At 43.0% G+C, this 25,344-nt stretch overlaps 1 protein-coding gene across 1 annotated transcript in view; it reads right to left on the minus strand.

The window, feature by feature from the left end:
* Nucleotides 1–25,344, minus strand: part of FK (Ergosterol biosynthesis ERG4/ERG24 family) — a 159,328-nt gene that overhangs the window by 41,440 nt on the left and 92,544 nt on the right. The window contains exons 5-10 of the mRNA XM_086514160.1: nucleotides 22,713–22,804; nucleotides 22,333–22,380; nucleotides 14,560–14,683; nucleotides 14,422–14,468; nucleotides 12,964–13,045; nucleotides 646–722 (exon numbers count right to left, since the gene is read on the minus strand). Coding sequence (XP_086370286.1) covers nucleotides 646–722; nucleotides 12,964–13,045; nucleotides 14,422–14,468; nucleotides 14,560–14,683; nucleotides 22,333–22,380; nucleotides 22,713–22,804 — 470 coding nt within the window. The remainder of the gene's footprint in view (nucleotides 1–645; nucleotides 723–12,963; nucleotides 13,046–14,421; nucleotides 14,469–14,559; nucleotides 14,684–22,332; nucleotides 22,381–22,712; nucleotides 22,805–25,344) is intronic.

Genomic DNA, 25,344 nt, shown 5'->3' on the forward strand with positions numbered 1-25,344 from the left:
ACTTGAGGTCCACATGGTCCAAAGAGTGATGCTACAAATCATGGTGAAAACTATATCCCGCTCGTAGAAGTCCAACTAATGAACTGCATCTGGAATCATGTGTATCTAATGCCTGGTCTATATCCCAAGGAAGTAAGCATGAAGACTGTATCTTTTTGGAAGCCCTGGCAAAAGCAAGTAGCCCTCTCTAGTAGGGGCAGATTGTAGCCCATTAGGCAGTTCTTCTTAACTAATGGAAGGATCTTGTTCTTGCAAAAAGAAAATTGTGTCGCAATGAACTCCGGGCCATGTGTCAATAGATCCATCTAAGCCACCCCACAGAAAGTTGCGCAGTAGGCGCTTCAATCATCACATTGAAGAGTCATACAAGATCTCGTGAAACAAGCTGTCACAAGAACCTAATTGACCACGAGGGCTCTGTGCCATCGAAAGAAAAATCCAAGGAAGGCCAACGGCAAAGTTTCCTCTTGATAGATTGCAAAACTACCTCAAACTATTGCTCGACACTCTCACTCTCTCTCTCTCTCTCTCTCTCTCTCTCTCTCTCTCTCTCTCTCTCTCTCTCTCTCTCTCCCCCCCAAATGGCATTTGAAGTTAAAAGCTTAAAACGAGCAACAAGAATGACAAATCTTTCAAGAATCATACCCTAGAATAAAGATGATGACATTGAGAATAGCTGCAAACTTGGTTAATACAGGCTTGTGTGCAAGCAACCACCAACCCTAAGTCAAGGAAAATTTTGAAATTTAGGAATGATCTAGAAAGTAATTTTTACAACAAACAAAGTTCACAAGAACATAAAGCTCAAAAAATAGCATATCATAGCAAACCCCCACTTAGTGTGAGTCTTTTCTTATTTACAAAATACGATGTGTTATGGCATCAACACTTTGTTCATCATCCTTATCAAATCCATAGTCCTCTCACAACAATAGTGAAATTTTTCTCTATCATTGTAGTGTCTATATAAAGCTTAGATAATTTATTTACCTAGATGAATCCAAGATAAGCCCACATTCACTCTTTAAGGAAAGTGCAAGGTATAGACCGATGATAGTCACCCACTAGACAATCTAACCATCAGCTCCATCATGCAAAGTATTGATTGAATACCACGCCATCCCCAATAGCATAGATATTTGTTGATTCCCTTCACCTCCCATGAGTCCACTATCCTTGGTCCACACTAATTAAGCATAGTGAAGCCCTTCTTTAGAGGAGAGGAGAAATAACTTGAGGAAGTTCACAAACTCATGAAATATTCTAGAAGGCACCTTACAGATTAATGCTTAAATATTTGACTCCTTGAAGTATCTCTTCAACAAGTTAAGCACCAAGCTTTGCTAAAACCCAACTTGGACACCTATAGAGAATAAAGCTAGGATGCAGGTTACAAGCTTCAATTGAAAGGATAGGATTCGCCACCATGTGGGTACTCTGCTCACTTGTAATTAAGAAATATAAATTTTTCCTTCTCCATGATACACAAAGGCAAAAGCAACTTGATTTTTGTGTTAGGGTTTCTCCATTAGGTCAAAGGTGCAATTGGCCACTGCTTCCATCTAATCTAGTTCGGAAGCTAAGATAGTAAGAAGGTACTCTAAGTCGGTGAGAGCTCTCCCTGGCTGTGCAGTGTTTTATCTCTTTAATCCTGATTTTCTGTCCACTGGAAAATTCTCTTTTGGCCAATATTCACTCTCTAACTTTTCTATTCCTGTTTTTTTGTTGGGGCTGTTTCTGTGAAAGCAAAAAGCTGAGTGCTTTCCCAAAAGCACCTCTGCATGCTAGTCCAAAGTGATGCTGATGTCTAAGCCGAAATTCGTATCCTGAGAGATGTACAATATCTCTCTTGTTCGTTCTTGTAGCCCTAAAATTGATGTCATAAATCAAAAACTAATGTCAAAGCCAGGGACCGAATGTCAAAATCCACCACGGATGCCACAATCTAAAAGCCAATGCCAAAACAAAAGTCGAAGTCGATGCCGATGAAATGTTCGTCGATATAGAGGAGGTAGACATTGATTTTGATGCATTTAAAGGATTCCATGCCGCTCTCCAATGCCCAAAACCCGTGTGAGTGTATGTAAGAACACAATCCAAAGAATGTATGTGTGTGTGTGTGTGTGTGTGTGTGTGTGTTGTTGTTGTTTTTAGACTTATACACAAGAGAACATAACAGTTCAAAATATAGCTAGCTTTAGACAAAGGACAAATATTAGCACAAAAACAACCCAGTCTTTGATTCAGTTTTGTACATCATAGTGAGAATGAGGTATCATTCTAGTGTTTTGTACATAAGATAGTCAAGGACAACTTAAAGAGGCCACATTCAATAGTGATGGACAATAGCTTAGCCAAAACGATTATAAGTAAAGATAGAGTCCTCTCTTGCATTCATATAAACAAGAAAACATATTTGTTAGCCTTGAATACATATTACATGTGTCAACAAACCTATCAATTGTTTTTTTTTTGCAAAACTCACAATTGTGAGTGGATAGTATTAAGAACAGAAATATACACCAATCCTTGAGCCGGCTAGCTTGGGAGGGACTGCCCTTCCTGAGGGCGCTACTCTTGGTGCAGGCCTCTCCTTTGTGACAGTCCCATGCGGGCTGACCAGTTTCGACATTCGCCGACGATGGGACTTCTTCGTAGGACTTTACGCGTTTTCTTGGTGACCCGTCACAAAGACGGAAGCGTAAACTAGCATTTAAATGAAATTCATATATTCAAGAGAACTGAGAGCTGAGAGAAAAGTTTGACACATTATTGGGGACCAGAAGATGGACTGGTCCCCTTCGCCCATAAAGAGAATATCTTTATTACTAAGGGAGAGTCTTACAAGCACAGGAACGAGGCAAACGTGCGTCCTCAATTCTTCCTTGTTCTATTCTTGCTACTGACAGAGAAAGAGTACCCACTCAAGAAGCTCTCGTAAACGAGAGTCTATCTTCCAACAAACCTTCTCGGAAGCTCTCATAGAAGAGAGTGTATCTTCTGCTAACTCTTTCCCTTCATACTTAATCATTCCTGCAATGAATACAAGACAAAAACACGGAAAATGCACACATACCCTTGCTGTAATTTTTTGCACATAACCTGAAATTATTACCTGTGCACGTTCTAACACCGAAACGGAGGTCTTTTTCTTGATGGAATTGCACCAAAATTTGTGTGTGCATATGATAAGGAGAGAAGACTGAAATTCTATGAGTGCTCAGCTGAAAACCGCCCTAATTGAGATGATTAGAGGCTGAAAACTGAGAAATTACAGCCACTATGCTTTAGGAAGAGAGCATCTGCTAGAACGAAACTTCTCAGGAAGGTGGCTATGGCTATGAGGGTCCTTGTTCTAGACAATGGGAGCTCAAAGCTACCACATATGTCACAGGGGCTCTCAAGCTCCAATGGAAAGCTCCACTACATAGAGCATGCTTACAATACGCGCACGGGGGGGGGGGGGGGGGGGGGGTAGGAGCACTGCCAACCTCCCAAGAGGAAGGGGTGTTGCTCTTAAATAGACAAGAGGGGGAGAAAGGGGCGCTTGGGGATGAGAATGAGACAGAGCTTGCATGAGTAAGTGTGTCACTTGACACACTTACTTTAAAACTTTAAAACCCTTCAACTTTAAAGTTTTAAGAATTCCTAAGTCACTTTTAAAATGTGCAACTAATTCACAAATGTTCACATTAATTTTTCCTATGAGAAAATCAAACATTCTTGACACAATGCCGCACCTGCACTGCTCCTGCATTACCTCTTCCCACTTGCCCAGTCACTTGCCCAAACAGAAGTAGTTAAAGTTAATTTAACTTGCTTATCCTAAGGCCTTATTAAAAATAATGAAGGCCTTAGAATTACTGTTCCAAGGACCCCATCTCATTTTTATGCTTGCACTAACGCGCGTAATTTTTTTGAGCCTAAAGTCTTAGGCTATTGTCTACCCCTTTTTGAAGGCCCGATTTCCCAATCACTAAGGCTTCATGTTATATTCTGCTAGGGTCTCCCTATAACCCGCCTGTACACCATACAGGGCGGTACTAATTCAATTACCTCAGAGAAGAAAAGAGAACACAGATGCGTCCAACAACTAGAATGTCACTGTCCACACGAGAACCGACACCCTATATGCCCCAAAGACTGGTGCCCCTTTCGGTATTTCTTTATTCAATTAAGAACAAACGAACTGCACATGTAGATCAAAGTCTCACATAGCTGTCCAAACCTGGTGATGGGCTGAAATTGCAGGTTTCTAACCCAATTTTCACAACACAACGACGCCAAAACCCCTGTAGGTCAAAAGCCCATGTCCAAGACGGATTCCCTCCCAATTTACGAGCTTTCTAATAGCTCTAACAGAATTAGAGTGTGCTGTAATTCCCTGTTTTTCCACTTCGGGTTCCCAAAACCTTGTACACACATCCCAAGGCTTTCCCAAGGCTCCCTTGGTGCTAATTTGCGGGTTTAAGTGCGAAACCCTAAACTTGCAAAAAAATACAGTAGGGTGTAATTCTCTATTTTGGATTGTTTTTAGCGAAGTGAACACGTCTACGCGTGTCCCAAGGGCTCCCGCACACAATGGGACAATTTCCCTGTAATTTAGACGAGTTTTCACGCGAGAAAACTCTCCAAATTCGCAATCTTTTGCGATGGAACTGTGCGTAACTGTGGGGGATTAGCAATTAGCTAAACCGATTCCTATTCAAAAGGCTCTTGCCTTGGCAAACACGCATCAAACCCCTAGAACTGTACATAGTCGAGATTCCCGATGTGAGAAACCCGTTCGGCCGCAACCGTTTCACATTGGCCATGCAATGTCCACTTGCACCTTTTCAAGTGTATTGGAGAAAACAAGTAAAAATAAAAATAAATAAAAATATGTAGTATATATTTAAAGAAGGCAACAAGAAAAATACACCTCCTAGTGACACACCCCACCCTTGAAATACTCCAAGCGACCTCGCTTGCATGCCGATAATACATGTTGATATCTCTTGATATCACATATATTCTATGATGGGAATCCAAGATATACATGCTTCCGAAAATGTAGCGTTGGACAATTAGACAATCCCACCACCTAGCTACCACACATATATCAAGCATAGAAGTTTTGTTGGTGTACTCTCAAGCACAAACTTCTCTAGCCAAATTCTGTACGGAAAGAGTAAATACAATTGCTTAACTACTCCTTTGAGCATCATGAACCATGCTCTTACCTTGCTCCAAAGGGCTAGATCAAGTCACCGTGGGTTCCATCTAAAAGGCTTCAAGATATAGGTGCAATAGCTGAGGTGAATCAACTAATTCAAACTCTTCCATCCATTTAGCATCCAAAAATGGGTAGTTCTTGAACTTCACCAAATAGCATCTTGCAATCTTTTCTTTAACCTTCCTTTCCTTATGTGCGAATATCTGTTCAATAACAAGAATCTCATCCAATTCTTCCACTTCGGGCTATTCCTCATCAAGTATATTCTCTAGCACATCACCAACAAAGGGCCTTAGAAGGATGACATGTAAAGCATTATGTATTTTCCAACCTTCTAGTAGCTTCACAAACTGTAAGCTACATCGCTTATCTTTTCTGAATCTGAAAAGGACCATAGTATCGCATATTGATCTTTGGAAACAAAAGTTCCTTGCCTTTCCTTTTCCTTAACCCAGCTATTTCAAAGCGCAAAAGTACCCAATCACCAAGTGAAAATACGAGCTCACGACGGTGACGATTAGCAACTTTCTTTTGCTTAGCCTGAGTCTTTCAGAGAGCAATCTTTATCTTCCTGTATGTTTCATCCATATCTTGCACATACTTGTCTGCCTCAAATATCTTGTCCTTAGTTTGCAAAATGGGTGGGACTTTCTTCCCTCCTTCCACTATCTCAAATGGTGCCTAACCTGTTGACGTATGCACAATGTTATTGTAAGCATATTCAAACAATGGGAGATGGTGTTTCCAAGTTGCCTTGTGCTTTGACACATAACATTTGATCAGACCTAGGACAATCGAATTTGCCTCTTCTGATTGTCCATCAGTTTGTGGATGAAACGAAGATGAGAACTTTAGCCTAGTACCCATGTTCCCAAACAATGCCTCCCAGAAAAGACTCGTCATACGTGGATCTCTATCACTGACGATTGACTCAGACATCCCGTGATAGTTAAAAGATATTGCTCATGAATATCTTGACCATGTGTTCTGGCTTTATCTTCTTCCTAACGAGGATGAAATGGGTCTGAATGATAGTCCAAATCCATCATTGCATGTTTGCGTTCTTGGAAGATCAAAGATAAAGTCCATTGCTATGCTTTCCCACGGCCTATCAAGGATCGGCAAGGGTTGCAACAATCCCGATTGCTTTTGCCTGTCAAATTTGACTTTTTGACATACTAGCATGATCTCACAAATGTGTCAACATCTCAACGAAAAGCTTGCCAATAGAAGAATGCCTCAACGCTTTTCACTGTCACATCAATGCCACAATACCCATCATATGGTGGAGCATGACTTTCTATCAAAACCTTTGGCCGTAACTCTTTAGTAACGCACAACTTTCCATGCATCATGAGAAAGTCATTCTTAAGCATATAGTGCTCATGATCTTTCCCATCAACAAGTTGATCATAGATCTTTGCAAAATCTGAATCTTCCGCATATTATGTCTTCATTTTGTCAGTTCACAATGGTACGGAATTGACACTGCCAAAATTTGGGGCTTTCGTGACAATGCATCAATCACCACGTTCCTTTTCCCTTCCACATGCAAAATCTGAAAATGGAACATTGATAAGAAGTTTGCCCATCGCATGTGTTTCTCAGACAACTTCGTTCGTATGAGAAAGTATCGCAAGGTTTGATGATCTGTTCAGACAACAAAATCTGTTGGAATTAGGGTTGCAGAGAAACACACACAGCTTGGAGAAGACGAAGGAAGCTCAAGGCACACAATAGAGAGTGTGTTACTTAGTGTGCAATGGAAAGATTGATAGCCCTAGAGTGATGGGCGTATATACAATGCACCGGGGAAAAAACCTCCTAAAGAGGGAAAAAATGCCCCGGCGGTCCTAGTGTAATCACACACATCACTACCACATGTATATGGTAACAAATCCCCCCTGGAGTGATGCGGTGAACGAGAGCTGGCACATGAGTAAAGGGAAGTGCCATGCCCTGAGGACAGGATCAGTCCACAAAGGGGAGTAAGCCCAAAGCTTTGCGGAAAGCTTCAAGCTTCTCACGAGACAATGCCTTTGTGAAAAGATCTGCAAGGTTGTCTTGTGTTGGCACATAAGCCAAGTTGATCTCTCCTGCTGAGAGCCTCTCCCTGACATAGTGGTAATGCACCTCAATGTGCTCTGTGCGAGCATGAAAAACTGGGTTCCTCGCAACTGCCAATGCGCTCTAACTGTCAGTGTAGATAGTGTTGGCAGTGTCCTATCCAACACCCAAATCAGCCATAAGGCATCTGAGCCATACACACTCAACCATAGCTGTGAAGACTGCCCTGAACTGCCAAGCATGAAACAAAAACCACTTGTGGACACTCGCGTGTCAAAACAACCAACCCAATCTGAGGCCGAAAAAGCATGCAAGTCTGGCGGCAATGATCCCCCCTTGGGATAAAACAAGCCAAGATGTAAAGTGCCACAAAGGTAGCAGAAAATCCTCTTGACAGCCTGCCAATGCTTAGACCCTAGGCTATGCATAAATCTGGTGACCTGTGAGACTGCAAACTGAATATCTGGCCTCATGTTGCATACATAAATGAGGCAGCCAACAGCAGTTTGGTAAAGAGAGACATCAGCAGGATCACAAGCATCATGTACACTCAACTTCAAACCTATTTCCATGGGAGTGGCAATAGGTTTGTAATCCTCAAGTCCAAATTACATAGCAATGTCTCTATGTAACTTTCTTACACAAGGCAATACCACCATCACACTGCTTAAACTGTATACCCAAATAATGATGCAACAGCCCCAAATCTTTCATCTTGAGAGTAGCATTCAAATCAGCCTTAAATTCAGCAATATGTCTCTCATTTGGTCCAGTGATCAGCAAATCATCAACATAAAGAACCACGATGAGAAATACATCACCCTCACGCTTTACATACAATGTGCTTTCTGTTGGACTGTTACGAAAGCCTTGTTTGACCAAATGAGTGTCAGCTTTCTCATACCAAGCACGAGGAGATTGCTTCAAACCATACAAAGCCTTGTTACATTTGCACACTTTGTCCTCTTGTCCTTTTATGACAAAACCGTGAGGCTGCGTTACATAAACCTCCTCAAATATGTCACCATTCAAGAAAGCAGTAACAATGTCTGATTGATGTACATCCCAACCAAAATGAGCTGCCAATGCACATAGAAAACGCACAGTAGTCATACGACACGTGGGAGCAAAAGTCTCTTCATAATCTATGCCTTTTTGCTGTGCATAACCCTTTGCAACAAGTCGAGCCTTATGGCGATCGATCTCACCATCTGGCTTCCATTTCAACTTGTAAACCCACTTCGTACCAAGGGCCTTTTTGCCAGGAGGCAAATCACATAAAGTCCATGTGTCATTTTCTATAAGTGCATCATATTCTGATTGCATGGCAGCCATCCAATTTTCTGAATTCTGTGCTTCATCAAAAGCCAGAGGCTCCTCAACATCATGTAACCTAGACACAACCAAAGCATAACAATCTAATGCATAAGATGCATAGCGAGAGCCTGAACGAGTACGACTAGACAAAGATGCATCCAATTTACTATCACGCAAAGTGTGCACGAACCATTTTGGCATACCTCTAGCCTGCTCAATTTCAGTTCTTTTCTCATCAAGTACATCATGTATATCTGTATCAGTAATAGGCTGATCTATAACATTTTCAGAAACCCCCATAGGCTGTACATTTGCCTCATTGGAACTTACATTCGTATTTCCACCACTGAAAAGAGGCAACAAAGTGTCATAAATGTCCTGTGAGCTTACATTATTGTCTCTAGTACATGACAGCAAGGGCTGAACAGAATCTTCCACAAACACTACATCCCGTGAAACCAGAATACGTTTTGTTTACAGATGATACAACCTGTAACCTTTGCTTTCAGCACTATAACCAACAAAAATACATTTGACAGCCTTATCATCCAATTTTCTGCGCTACACTTGTGGCACCAAAGCATATGCCAAACAGCCAAAAACACGCATGTGCTCTATAGAAGGCTTTCTATCATGCCATACTTCATATGGAGTAATAGACTGCAAAGCTTTCGTAGGACACCTGTTTAGTACATAAGTGGCACACATGATGGCCTCAAGCCAAAAAGAATGCGGTAAAGCTTGAAGAGGCGGCAAAGAAGCAACCATATCAGATTTCTGCAAACGCAACAAACTGGCAAAATTTAGATGACCAAAACGTGCATGCCAAAGTTTTGCATCTGAAATAGCCCTTGAATCTGCAACAGCATTTGCAAAATTTTGTCCACACTTGTCATACAAAGTGAGCTTATACAGCCCACGGCACAAAAGCCCAGATGCAACAATTTCATCACCAAAACTGAGATCATGAACTGTACATCTGTCATCCACAAATTTGACTACAAGTCCAAGTCTAGCAAGTGCGGATACAGACAGGATATTCTTCTTGATCCCAGGTACATAAAGTGCATCAACAAGTGTGAAAGAACTTCCATAAGCAGCAGTAAGCACAATCTTTCCAACTCCCTGAACTGGATAAGAGGCATTGTTGGCACAAGTGACTGAATTCCCACGAGGGACAGACTCGAGAGAGGTAAACAATTCACGATGTGAGGTAATGTGCTTTGTAGCACCACTGTCGAAATACCACACATGTGAATCTGCAGCAACAACTGACAAGCATGCATCATGGACAGCAGGATTGTAAGTGCACTCTGCGCTAAACGCCCATTCTGCATCAACATCAGCAACACAGTCTCCTTTCACAGAAGACTCAACAATGGCTGCATTTGTAGTGGAACCAGCATTTGCAGTGGAACCACCCTCTTTCTTCTTAGACTCTTTGGCCTTCAACTTAGGACACGACTTGATCATGTGATCATTGGCTTTACAATAATGGCAACGCATCTTCTTTTTGCCCTTATCACCAGAATTGCCAGATGAAGTGCTGCCAGCAGAAACATTAGGAACAGAATTTTTGCCACTCGCAGCAAAACCATAAGAAGTGGCTGCATTACTGTTACCACCCTTTCTTTGAGAAGCAATAAAATCCTGTTCAACTGCACGCTGCCTAGTCCTGTTTTTTCTGGAAAGTGACTCTTGCAACAGCAATGTGCATAATACATCAAACTTGACAACTTCAGGATTTCCTTGGGTCATAAGTCTCCAAGTACTAGCAAGAGTCTGGTAGGAATCTGGTAAGGCATCAAGAACAGTCTGCACAAGGGAACTATCTGAAATGACTTCACCTGCAGAAATAAGCTGCTCATTGATATCCTTGACACTAGCAAGGAAAGTGTCCATATCATCTTCCTCATGCATAATCTTCGACTCCAGCTCTTTACACAGCAAAGCAATTTTAGCCTCATTGCGGCTTGCATAAAGACCTGCTAGAATATCCCAAGCCTGTTTTGCAGATTTTGCTGAACGGATGTGAGGAACAATGGTGCGCTTCACAGACAACGCAATCAATGCATGAGCCTGCGCATCGTTAACATCCCAACGAGCTTGTTCTGCCGTAGGCAAAACAACTCTAACAGCTGCAATCCTTGCAGTAAGACCTGCAACATCCTCAACATCGCCTACATCCTCAGAACCAGGACGTACATCAATGCCCTGCACAATGTTCCAGACACCCTTTGACACACGAACATGTTGCATCATATAAGCCCACATAGGGTAGTTGTTCCCATCCAACCTGTCCTCAACAGCAAACATCTTGAACACATCTGTGTTGTTGTTGTCAGCCATGGTAAATGCTACACCTGATGTGAAAACTGCCCGAAAATAGGAGAAACGGAGCGGGAACAACCTGTGCTATATAGCACAAACCGTAGAAGACTATAAGGCACCTGTTATGCAGAAAACGGCACTGACAGAAATTCTGCCCTGGAGGACGTGACCTGCTCTGATACCAATTGTTGGAATTAGGGTTGCAGAGAAACACACACAGCTTGGAGAAGACGAAGGAAGCTCAAGGCACACAATAGAGAGTGTGTTACTTAGTGTGCAATAGAAAGATTGATAGCCCTAGAGTGATGGGCGTATATACAATGCACGGGGAAAAAAACCTCCTAAAGAGGGAAAAAATGCCACGGCGGTCCTAGTGTGTTCATACACATCACTACCACATGTATATGGTAACAAAATCAGCCCGTAGCAGATAATGTTTCCAACTAGTGAGAGTGCGAATTACTACCAACAGTTCTTTCTCATAAACTTGCAAGTTCCTTTCACTCTTCAAAAGAATTCTGCTCTCATATGCGACTACTCGACCATTCTGCATTAGAACTGCACCAAGACTATGGCCACATGCATCCTATTGAGCCACAAACGGTTTTGAAAGATCTAGCAAAACGATTACCGGATCTGAAGTTAGCTCTCCTTCCCCTTGTACTGCATGGAGTGGAGAAGCAATCTCAGCAAAATTTCGGATGAACCTCTTGTAGTAGGAACATAAGCCTAGAAAGCTTCGAATGTCATGTACCGACTTCAAGTCTGGCCATGACCTAATTGTTTCCACTTTGGCTGGATCCATCCGTACCGCATCCTTTGAAACAATGTGCCCAGGAAAGTGAATCTCTTCAAGAGTCGCACACTGTTTAGCATTCAACTCGTGTCATCCTGTCATCACATTCACTTCAAAAGTGTTTGTAAGACATGCACGTGCAAAAAGCTGTTTAAACTGGACCCAGGTTGCAGGGGCTTGACCTTGATTCAATAATGTGGTCAATAATTGAAGTGCATTCCCTTTCAAGAAAGTGGCAACTTTGCGTATCTTCGAAGACTCTGTGAAGTTTCCTTCAACATAAGCTACAAGGAGCACACAACAATTGAGGACCAAAATCTTTTCGAAGGTCTCTAAACCTTTCAAAGATTATAATGAATGGTAACTTGTTGTTAGTGAAATTGAATGTATTTCGTTCCATCAAGCATAACATTTCAATGCTCGAAACATTTCACTTGACATACCAAAACGTGTCTCGTGGTGAACATAATTTTGACTTCATCCGTGCAATCGAGGACAATTGCTTTGGCTTTAGGGGTGGTATGTGACGAGTTTTAAGGTAAGGGTTCCACATAAGGTCAAAAGAGGTAGTTCATCATTACTTCCAACTGACCAGTTTGGAAGCTCAGATTCTAAAAAGGCAGCTCATTTTGAGGTATATGGAATTTGTATACATACACGTCTCATAAGTCAGACATACCAATGGTCAAGTTCACTAAGACAGCATGATATGGACCAGCAAGGCTAGTGCAAGATTTCAGTGCCTGCAGCTGAACTTTCTAAGCTAGAAGTTGAGATAGACCAATTGTCTGTAGCTTGCACCTTTCCATAGCCAACAGAAGTACTGCAAATTTTTTCCTTGTATATAATTGGCTGTTCCAAGACTGTTGCCTAATGCTGTTTGAGAAATTCTTTCCTGATGCTTTTTTTTACCAAAGTTTCCTGTTTAAACTTTGCCTCTTAGTCGCTCTTCATTTATGAGCAAGCATGTGTTTTTTAAATGTTGAACATCTGAAACATGAAAGGAGTAAAATCTGTTGCATTCTATCTCTTCCTCCCAAGTTCAAGAAATACAAGTCCAATGTAGTAGTACAACACAATACAAGGCAGCAGCACTTTTTCTTTTCTTTTTTTAAGAAAAGAGGAAAAAAGGGCACTACAGCATTGTGCATCGTCCTGTACTTTTATTCTCTCTTGTACCCACTTCATCAATCGATTGTCAAAAAGAGAGCGATAAGCTATGAGAGATTAGATGCACCTGAATGCTGAAAGTGAAGGGAATCCACACCAGATCACCAAAAATCAACATAAGGCCAAAGTTCTCTGCAATAATATCCCATCTGCAAAACACTACGAGCTCTTCTTTAGTAATATAAAAAATAAACATCTAGATTCTAATTAATTATTCACGCCTCCGTCAGTCTTAGAGAGCTCTAGAGAAAATCTTAGCTAAAATTTTGCAGGAGGCTGGGATAACCCGAAAACTTTTACCTTGATAGAAGCTTCAATAATCAAATAAGGACAGACGAATAAATTTTTTTTTAAAAGAACAGTCAGCAACGGTAGGTTGCATTGATTTAAGCGCTAGTAAACAAGCTTAGTACTAAAGACGCAAGAATGGGATTCCAGCATATGCGATGGTGACTTAACAGGTATAACAAGTTTCAAAAAGTCAGTCGTTGTAATTATGGTGTAGGGAAAGGACACTGAATAAACTGCATGACGAGCGGTGCGGAGGCGAGCCATGGCGGGAGCTAGTTTCCGAGGGAAAGGACACCGAGTGTCCTTTCCCGGCCATCAAAGGTCCGGAGTGAGGGGGGCCAGACAGAGACGAGCGAGCAGATTACGGGCACTGAAAGCGACCTGCTGGCTGGTTACGTGCAGTGAAAGCGACGTTGCAGATTACGTGCGCTGATGTGCATGCCAATGATTGGCTTTTCAAAAAATTGTTCCGCCTGCTGCAAATGTGTTTTCTTCATTCTTGTTCAACTACTTTCAAAACCAATTGCTTTATTGTCTCTTCATGAGTGAAAGGGAAGATGTTCCAACTTCCCCTGGGTGATATCAGAGTCTCTAAACTAATGGGAACACTATAAAGTCCCCCCACAATAATTTACCATTGTTAGTCAAGTCTGCCTTTTAGTTTTCTGTAATTATGGCAAAAATTTCTAATGTCATATTTTTGGAATGCCAATACTTCTGCATCTTACTTATTCTGAGGTGATACAAATGGTGTAGGACATCTATGTTTAACTAGTGAATTGGCTTCTAGTGAGTGTCAATGAATTCAGCTGACCCTCTTCCAGAAATATGTATCAAGTTATTACTGACCTTTAGGCCACAGTTTAAAACTGGATGATGGCATTGACTATGCAACAAGGACCAGACAAGTACTCTCCTTAACTGCCCAAAAAAGGCCTGTTAGATCTAATAATGGCATTTAAGTCTGCAAAGGATAAACTCGGCCGAGCCTTCACTGAATAGACAATAATGTTTCTTGCTTCTTGTCCATCCTTTCATCACATTGCTAAATCTTCAATATTGACAACCCCTTCTGCTCTTCTTTCATTCCTTATAAATATCCATCACATATCTTGCATACTAGAGTCCATGAATGCATGGTCAAAAGTTGCTACACCTCAAAACGTATATAAAATACTTCTCAACCTTTCAAGTCGTACCGCCCAAAACAGACTTTCATTTATCTGTTACTCACGTGGATGTCATGTATTCTTCAAACCAGAAAAAATCGAGCACGTATATCTGAAGTCAAAAGAACCAAATCAGAAGTATATGCATGAAGTGCATCAGTTAATGTACCTTGAAAAAGAAAATTAGTTTCAAAACAACCAACCATTGAAAAGGCTTGATAGAGAATCATCGGCAAAGTGAGAGAACCTTCAATTTGAATCTGTTTCGCTCCAATTGAGAGATTTAAAAAAAACCACCCCATCATTCCTGCTTTGATGGTAAAGAACCTGTTCCAACAATGCCAGAAGTTTTTTCAATTTTGATACCGTTGATGGCATGATGTTATCACCATCTACTATATATGGAGAGAATCAGCATAGAAAGCTACCAAGAAGACCTCAATCATTGATCATTCACTGAAGCCCCTCGCTGCCCCCCGCCTTCTGCCTCCCTCATGTATGCAGCTTCCCCACCCCCTCTCTCAGCCCCCGCCCCCGCCCCCGCACAGCCCCCTGGTGTAGATTCACCAGTTTAGGCAACACTACATATCCGTGAGAATCTGTCGATTGAGGCAGCACATCAACAAATAATAGATTCACCAGTTTAAGCAATATCAATGCAGACTTGCTAGTTTAGGTAGCACAAGTGCAAATTTGTCGATTTTGGTAGCACAATCAATTGGAGTCAATTTAGCTCCCCCCCCCCACCCCACAAAGGGAAAAAAAATGAAAAAGAAGTTGATCCTAACTTATTACTTACCTGTTTTGCTTCTATCTATGGCACAACTAGTCACCACTTGGTAGCTTATGGCATTTTAATACCTTTGGTGGCTTGATGTAATCACCAACTACTATAAATGGAGAGAATCAACATAGAAAGCGACCAAGAAGACATCAATCATCGATCGCTTGCTGAAGCCCTCACTGCCCCCCACCGATTGCCTCCCTTGCCACCACTCCTCCTTTTCTCTCTCTCTATTAAGTTCAGTTCAGATGTTTGCAATTCTGTTGGTGTTTTGCTATTGATCTTTGACTTGGGCTGTCCCAAGTAAATTACAGTGATATCAGAGCTCAGATGATTCTTCTTCTACCAAGGATCCGATCCTTTTTGCAGCACACATGGGTTCTTGTGAAGGATCCGACAGAGACGACACCCCTCCAACTACTCGTCTGCAGGGAGATGAAGAAAACCCGAATCCCAGCAGGGGAACAGAGAAAACCAACGGAGATTCCAACGAGTAAGTGTTCTTCCGAGTCGGGAGATTCTAGAAAATTTTCGACGGGGAATCTCGACAGAGCAGAGTACAAATGTCAGCCACAGGTTGACACATGTGAAAAGATTGATCAAGATCTGATAAAACTTTGGCACAGTTTAGGCAATATTTCAGCATAAATGTCAAATCATGACAGTTGCAAACAATGAGTAAACAATGTGCCAAGATCTAGGCATACACAAAATCCAAACTGACTCAACACTTGTGCCAAGCCAACTCAATTATCGAGTATCCTATGGTGAGGTTGCAATAAAGAGAGCTCCACTGACCTAATCCACCAGACACTGGGTAACCCAACTCCTAGTGCTCAGCTTTAAAAAACCTCACCACAACCCTCACAAAAGGCTCTGTAGACACGACTCAAGACAACTGCCATAGAATGCAAATATCGACACCACACAAGCGTGCAAAGCAATATCCCTAAACTTCATACATAAAATGTAAGAGATAGACCATACATAAAACGTAAGAGATATACCAAAAATCTGCTAATGTAGTAGACACTAGGCTCAAATAGGCGCCAAACCAAGCTCGAAATCTGTTATTCTCCCAACAAAATTGGAATTCCCCTTAATCACGCATGAGAGGCATCAACAATCAAGAGTGTAGAAAAACTCATCAATACCACATCAAATTTGACTCAACTCGGTCAAATCGCATCAAGTGAAGATAAAACTGAAATCAATTGCAATAGGTATACCTTGCCTCAAGAGCACATAATCGGCTTCAAACTCATAGCCATAAAACCACCTCAACATCAAGGCATTAGCAACTCATAGCCACTAGCTGAGAGCATCACATGACCACAAAGCATCAACTCTGCATCAACACACCTTGACTACTCGTCGTTCACAATATAACCAGCATCAAAACTGCTATAGATCACTATCTATATACCTTCATCAGGTCAGAATAGTCTGAACTTACAAATTATAAAAGGGGATAAAACAATCACAAAATACAAAAGCAAGGGACACAAGAAAACAAAAGAAGAGAAAATTAAATCACTTTAATTGTTACTAAAGAATACAAGATCAAACAAACCATTAGTTGGCTTAAAATTCTTTTAGAAAAGGCATAAGCAAAATAAGTTAAAGAAGGTTACTTGACTAAAACTTGAAACAAGTACTCACCTTTTAACTAACAAGGATAAGACATCTCAAAGACTTTTTCCTAGGGCTACTGCTGCCCGCTTGCCATCGCTGCTTTATTGCTTGCTCGAGCCTCACATAGCCCCACCCTACGCGCTGCCCTCCGCGTCACCCCACTCCAGCTCTGCATGCTGCCACCCATTTTGCCCCCCCCCCGGTCCGTCCTCGTCATGCCACTCTTCCTCCTCCAGCATTGGAGGCGCTGGAAAACCACCTTCTTCCCGACCTCGTTCGCCGTCACAGCAACAGACACACATGGGGGATTCTGCTCTGCCACAGAGGGACTCAACTGAAGCCGCCTCACCCAACACCGCGAAGCCTACCATCCGAATTTCTCTTTTGCTAACAGAGCAAGCAAGCTTAGAGACAAAGGTGGCGCGCCTTCAGGCCACCTCGGTTATTTGTAAGATCATCAGCACCCAACCTAGCAGAGGAGAGATGCATGATCTCCTTCAAGCCCGCCTTTTAGCAAAGGTGTGAAAGATCAGTGGCATTCAGTTTCTCAGGCACAGACAGTATTAGATTGAGTTTGAGACATCCGTGATGGCGTCCAAGGTCATTGCTATGAGCCCCTTGGCCATCCAAGCACTCAGAGTTCATTTTCGACAGTGGCGCCATGGCTTTGATCCGACTACTGACACTCTTGTCGAGGATGCAGACTTACCCATCTCAATCTGCTTCCCTAACTTGAGGAGAGAGTACCTCCCCTTGCTTTCCAGGATAGACTCTGAGATTGCGATCGTCTTGTAGACACCTCGCACGGCACCTCCTGTCGTTGCCAGGGCAACAAGCATACCTATAGTACGCGTTCTGGTTCGAGACACCCACACCCTCCCGAAGGTCGTTTTACTACCTCGGGTGAGTGATAGTTGGCTCCATCAAAATGTGGAGTGTCACAAACCGGTGACGTGGCAACCCTTGAAGTTGTCCCAACTTATGGCCGAGTGACGAGGGGACCCAGGGACACAAGAATATAAAATAAAGCGCTGAATTATGTTGACGTGGCTGTCGTACGATTTCCGAAAATTGCGCTGACTGTACAGACTGCCGCAAAAAGCGGTCTGCTGACGTGGCCTGACAATACGGAATACGGCAAATTACGCTGGCTGTTCTTAGCCCTACAGCTTTTGGAGACTACTGCTTTTGAGTTTGAGAAGTTTTTGGGGGCTCTGCTTTTAGCAACCCCATGCAACCTTTATAAGTGGCCTTTGGGGCTCATTACTCAGAGCATCTGGACGCAGAGTCTGAGAGTGAGACCCGCGGGCCCTCTTTGTACCTTGAACACAGATTAATATAAAAAGAAATATCGAAAGGGGCGCCAGTCTTTGGGGCCAATACCTCTAGGCAAGGAACTATGCCGGGCCGTGTCGTCTTTGTGAACTGTTTTGAAGTGAATCTCTGTTGTGTCGCGGTAGAATCTTGACTTGGGGTGTCCAAGTTTGTTATAGTGGTATCAGAGCGCGGCCGATTTCTCTTCTACCAGGAAATCCGATCCTTTTCTCGCGACACTTATGGATTCCAACAAGAACCAGTCGACTTCTTCTGCATCTGCTAACGCGGGAGGAGATCACGAAGAAGATTCTCATGATCAAAGGAAGAGTACGGCCCACCTCGGCCTACTCAGTTCGCACTTGAAGAGATGGAACGTCGACAGTAGGTTGACAAGGCAGCAAAGCAGATGATTAAAATTGTGAAGGGTCTCATCAATCCATCATAGAAGTGCACACCCAATGGCAGAAAGCCACAAAACCACCCATCAAACCGGCAATCAAGAAACCTCCTTCTCCGAGGATGTTTCCAAAACAAGAATTACAAGAGGTGGTTCAGACACAAATCAATCGGCTTTTGGACACAAACAAGTCAAAAAGCAAGAGAAAAAGCACAAGAAGGGGATTGACTTCCCGGGTTATTTGGGTCGTCGATCTTCTTTTGCATCAGCAAGAAAGCAGAAGAAGCGTGTACGATCTGAAGGAATACACAGTTCTTCTTCTTCTTCTTCTTCTTCTTCTTCTTCTGACAGTTCTTCTAGATCTTCTGACTTGAGCGAGGAGGACAGAAAAGGCAAAAAGCCATGTTGTGCATTACACAGCCATTGAGGGAAAAGGTCTCAGGAAAGGCACAAGAAGGCAGCAGATCGACACCGTCGCAATTTGAAATTAAAGGAAGACGATTGGGTGCTCTTACGTTTTGAGAAGGCACGCCTAAGAAAGAAAAAGGGAAAGAAGCAGCTTTTTACAAAGCTTAGCATGAGATACTATGGCCCTTTCCAGATAAAAGAAAAGATAAATGATATCTCCTTTAGACTGAAGCTCCCCGATACTTGGAAGATTCACAATGCTTTTCATGTGAGTCCATTGAAGCCTTTTAAAGGCGATGTGCCCGATGATGGGGAGACACATGAGCAACCCAAAGTAGAGGAAAGCGAGGAGATACTCGTTCCAGAACAGATATTGGCACACAAGGATAGAAAGATTAAAGGTAAAGCGATTAGGTGGTTCTTGGTTAAATTCAAAAACTATCCTGCATTGGATGCGAAGTGGATGGAGGAGGACGACCTAGCAGATACTCCTCAAATTTTGGAACTTTACCTTGAAGCATTCGGTTTAGCATAATCTACTCTGATAGAATCCCGATTTCAGCATGGGTGAATCTAGTGCAGCGGGCTTGCACAAGAGGGGAGTGGCTCCGCTCCTTTGTCAACAGATCACCCCGATTTTGATATAGAGTCACTGATGTCCCTTTGGGTTTCAAGGATACTAATGGGCATCTTCGAAAATGTAAACTCTTGTTGGTTGGAACTGACGGTTGAAGACGTGGATGCCCGTTGCTTGGGACAATCTTTACTGTAATGATCCTTAGCCTCGGGGCAATGACGGCAAGGCGGAGACCGGTCAGGCAAGGGACACTTGCTTTGGTAATGCCCATATTCCCCGCACCTCTAGCATAGAATGGGACGATTGGATGCACGAGGCGGTCTCTACTCTTGCTGCATGGAGGTGGAAGTTGAGGTGTAGAAGCTCTGAGGACCTGAGGGGGCACTAGCATGATAGAAACTTTGAGATGGAAAGGTCCTTTGCATACCTTATATAGCCGGCATAGGAGGGGTTGTCAGCAAACGTGGCATGTGGTTTGGAAGGCCATAGGGAGAAACCATATTAGATGCAGGAGCCAAGCCTTGTTGAAACGTAGGAGCGCGGCTCTGTTGTAATTGCCGCATTCCCTTCAAATAGTAGCACTCCTTGTCACCGTGGCTGGACTTCTCATAGAAGTGACAGTAAGTTCGAAGCGGACATTCCTATGGAGGACACCCAGGAAAACAGCAAAAGCTATACCATACCATAGCCTTAGACTCTTGAAGAGCCTTGAGCTCCTCCAGCTCCCGCTTGATCTGTCCAAAGCTTCTTGATGTGGAACTTCACGGCTTCAAGTTCCTTGCGTAAAAAAGTTAAAGGATCAGAAGGACTTTCCAAAACGACTAAGGTTCTCTACCTGAGGGGAGTCGATGAACAACTTCCTGGCTCCTTCTATCCTAGTAGCAGCCATGAAAAACTCCTCCAAAGTGGCATCCAATCGGAGACTCTCTCAGAGTTTTTGCTGAGAATTGTCTTCTCCACCCACTCCTTAACCATAAATTCACCTGGTTGCTCAAAACTTAGCCGCCAGAAACTTGGTTCTGGTCATGAGTTCTGCAAAAGTCTCATTTGGCTGGAGCATCAGGTTGGCCAACTCATCTAGAACCTTCTCCTTGGAAGTCCCCTCGTCTGAAAGATTCTAAGAATTATTGTCGTAATGTGGTCCAAGTCGTAAAGGGATTCCCTGCAAACTGATTGTACCCTTTGTCTGCTAAGCCATCCAAGGTGGATGGGAAGAGTACTAGGTATGCGTCTTCTCTGTTGAGGCTACGACCCCTGCAGAGGGATACAAATCTCCGAGAATGGTCGTCCGCATCCTCTGTGGAGAGACCTTTGAAACTCGGGAACTTGATGTTCACCTTAGCTAGAACGCTTGTCAGCTCTTCCATGGCTATCTGCTCCTGAGCCTGTTACTCAAGAGGTTGCTGTAACACAGTGTTTGAGAACTATATTGGGGAAGGTGATCTGGGAGGTGAAGGATTGGTTGATGGAGTGGAGGTAGATGTGTGGGAGAGTTAGCGGGGGTGGAGGACTTCTACATGGCACAAAAGGTTGGCGCTTTCTGTGTAGTACTTCAAAGGGCTCGGTAGTGGACTTTGTCGATCTTTGGACTGCCTTGTATATGTCATGCAATAATCAGAAGCCCACCCAAGCTTTGAGCCCGAACCTTTAACTTACTAACACTGGTCTAGACTCCACTAGACGAGTGCGAGTGACTAGACCACTCAGCTAGACCAAGACAAGACTAGACCAGCTGGTCGAGGACTGAGCTAGATTAGACCAAGCTGGTCGAGAGGAAGCTGGACCAGAGCAGTCAAGACGAGCAGACCAACGCAGCGAGAGTTTAAACCAGCTAGCTCCTCAACCTGTAGGCTCAATGGAGTGAGACTTCAGTTGAGGTCCCACCCGGCGAGCCAAAAATGAGAGCACCTGTAGCGGAGATAATGTGACATGCTCTCTGCAGTGGGTGCTCCTCAGTGCAATGTGCATGAAATCTCACTCCAACAGAATAAAAACACTGAAGACAACGAATAACAGAGCAAACAAACACGACTCAACAGTAGAACCTGAACAGCATGGGACTCGACTAACTCAAAGGAACCAGTACAGACTCTGGCATGGCAACACACTCAACTCCAGCCCAGAACTCACGGGTACAGTGGGGGTGTCGAGGCTCAACTGTGCAAGGATGGTGCAGACATGTTGTGCATGAACTCAAGACAGGAGACGCAAGACCTCGACCATACAAAGTAGATGATGATAATAGAGTCTCCCACAACTGGAACCACCCACATATATGTATCCTAAAGAGCCACCAACGGCTAGCAGATATCCCAATCCAGCTAAGCCCATCTCCAAAGTGAGGTGGTGCACCGTGGTGGTGATCTGGCCAAGGTGTCTACTAGACCACCATCCGTATCACTTGCCACGTGTCACTGCCAGGCGAGAATCCGTCCAATGTGAACTCCAGCCCAATTGCAGCTAACTGCTTGTCTTGTGCCAGTGACACTGTAGCATTGCTACACTGAAAGAGCCTAGTTTCGCAAAACTAAGTGCAGATCATCAAACCAAACCTTTAAATATAATGTACTTAATAATACAACACTTTGACTCTATGAAACCTTTCAGTTGTTTCTTTGTGCATACAATTGTGGTTGTAATCACAAAAGATAAGCTTGACAACTTGAACTGCCAAAAACATAGCATAAAATTCACAAATACATGGTGATAATGTTGACAGCTTTTACTGCCAAAAACATTGCATAAAATTCACAAAAGGTATCATGATTTAAATTGATGATTGTTATCACAAAAGATAAGCTTGACAACATCAACTAGCAAAAACATTGCATAAAATCAGAAAGGCATGGTTATCTCACTTCAAATCGATGCCCAGAAAGCCTGGATTCAGTTGAACTCCAAACCACCTGCCAAAGAATATAAATATAAAGGTCACCATGATTATAACCTTACTCAAACAGTACGATGGAGTGTAGCCTTAATGTCACCAATTATTTAAAACACACACACACAAACGCACATGCATGGAAACCCCCCGCCCCCCAATCACAACATTTTGCGTAATGTTGGATATTACATTTGAAGTTCATGTCTCCTTCGTTGCACATGTTCAAAGAGTGACCCTCTTATTCACCAAAAGGAAGCTGTTTAAAAGGATAACAAATATAACCTGTTGCAAATCCCATGCACAATGAAACTATAACATGAAATATAATTTAAAATATGGATACTTTCTCACCAATCATGTAAAAAATTGCCAGTCTTGCGAGGTCGTAATGAAGAGCTTTTGATTTTGGAACCTGAGCCAGCGGTGTATATGATCAACGACACCTGCCGCACCAAGTTTGAATGAAATTACAGGTTAGCTTCACGTATACGAATGAAGATTTCCTTTCATACATTGCTGGGGTCTGAAATCATTAGGGATGTACCAATCCAGGCTTGACATTAGGGATGTACCAATCCAGCATTAGGGATGTACCAATCCAGGTCTGAAGCTCCCATCCAGGCTGGGGTCTGAAATCATTAGGGATGTACCAATCTGCTGGTTTTTTTTTTTTGGGGGGGGGGTGGAGGCTCATAGCTAACCCTCCCAGGAAAAGGCTAAATCATGTCCTCTGAACATCGTCAGGCATGCCACAAAAGTGCATGCACTCTCCACAACTCTGGGTGGGCAACTACCATGGGAACCCGGCTACATGTGGCCAATTGCCTAATATGACCATCCTCGCTGCATAGGGTTCCAAATCAATGCCCGGAAATGTCACTCCTCCATACATGAGGGGGTTTGTTTAAACAAGCTTGGTCGCAGTCTCTCCCACGCTCGCAACAAGCTCATGGAAAATTTGTCCATGAAATCTTTCGTGGTTTCGGTCATTTTGGGGTTTCGAGGATATGAAACATTTTGTTTCAAAGCCAAGAAAAAAAGAATCAAGTTTCATAAATATAGGTTTCTTGTTTGTGTGTGTGTGTGTGTGTGTGTGTGTGTGTGTGTGTGTGTGTGTTTTGCTATTTTACTTTAATAAATAAACACAAAAGAACATAAAAGTTCAAAAGATAGCTGGCTTTAAACAAGTGACCAAGGGTAGCACAAAAATAACTCAATCCTAAATTATTTTTGTACATCGTTATAAGAATGAGGCGTCATTCTAGTGTTAAATACACAGGGAGATCTGTAATAATTGTTCCATAGAGTGGCAAGCCTCTGGTACATCAGGGATGGACAACAACTAAGCCAAAAAATTTCCAAGAAATCCATGCAAACACGACAACACATATGTTAGCCTGGGATACCTTTTACAGGTGTCAATGGACTATATCAGTTGTTATCCATGTCCAGCTTACAACCTTTTTAATTTAAAACCATCGTCCAAAGTTCTTATGAATTCCAGTTTATTCAAATATAAGGTGTATTTTGGTTCTTCTTTAAGTTCCTTTTAAGCTTGTAATCAAAAAGGTCATCAATCCTTTAAGATACAAGTGAAATTTGATATGTTTTACAGATAAGGTTATTATATACCCCAATTTTTAAGACCTTAAATAGCTATACATATACATAAAATTCTGATCAGAAGGCCACCACCCCTTCTGATCCAAGTGTTTTAATTCCCAATTTAGCCCCAAATCATTGTGTATCTAGATACCAAACCATCCATTGGGTATATTACACATTTGAATACCTTGGTCCTTCAATGATTCAAATATTACCATGGTTTTTCATAACCAAATTCTATCATTATAAGGAAGCATTTAAATCTAAACAAGTAAGCAGGATATCATACCCTCCCCTCTTTTTTTTTAAAACACATTAAAGGCTCTCAGAACTCGCTGCTACTGCTCAACCGTCATTGCCAGCAACCCCCCCCCGGCCGCGTCTTGCTCTCCTACCCCAGCCCGCTCCTCCCCCCTCGTGACCTGCTCGCCACTCGCACCCATGCACAGGCAGCCCCCTCCCATCTCACCCTCCCGCACGCTGCCCCCTATCATCCCTGTCACAAACTGCTCACGTGTCAAGCCACTGAAGAACGGAGCCGACTTGCAGATCTCGGTCGAGGGGTCAAAACCCTAAGTGAAGAAGCAGAAGCAACAGATGTACAGAATCCTGCAATCCACGCTGATTGATGACATGGCATCTTGTACGGAATTCCAAGTTTTGCGCTGACATGTTGACCTAGCACAATTGTACGAAATTCTGAGTTTTGCGTTGACATGCTGACGTGGCAGAACTGTACGAATTTCCACAATGCCTATACGGATTTCTGTGATTTACGGTGGCTGATTTCTAGCGCTAGCTTTTTGGACCAGCTGCTTTTAAATTTAAAGGCTTTTCATATAAACTGCTCTTCATAGGGCAAGGGCCCTTTAAATATGTGCAGAGACCTCATTCTCTTGCACGCTTCAGTGAGAAGGTGCAAAGGGTGGAGTACCTGCATTGTATTGAGTTCAAGTAATATAAAGAAATACCGAGAGGGGCACCAAGGTTTGGGGCCAATACCATAGAAATAGGGGATGGGGGGACGCGGCCCATATCTGCGGGGACGAGGCGGGGGACGCCGAGACAGGGACGGGGACGCCATTTCGGGACGAGGGGACGTCCCTCACAGGGGACAGGGGAGCGGACAAGGGGCAGATTGGCAGAGGCAGGAATTTTAAAATTCAAATTTCAAACTTTCAAATGTTTGTTTTTTAAGGGAGGCTTTTCTATTTGAGAGCACCCAAGGCTCATACCCAAGCCTCAAGGCCACTTCCCATTGCCCAAGCCTTGCAACTTTGCAAGAGCCAAGTTGCCCTCCCCCCTTGAGTCTCCCTCTCTCTCTCTCTCTCTCTCTCTCTCTCCCCCCCCCATCTCCCCTCCTCTCCAAGTCGAAGGC

Source organism: Adiantum capillus-veneris, chromosome 6 (assembly GCF_014529385.1).
Source record: "Adiantum capillus-veneris isolate H3 chromosome 6, ASM1452938v2, whole genome shotgun sequence".
In the NCBI taxonomy this organism is placed as follows: domain Eukaryota; kingdom Viridiplantae; phylum Streptophyta; class Polypodiopsida; order Polypodiales; family Pteridaceae; genus Adiantum; species Adiantum capillus-veneris.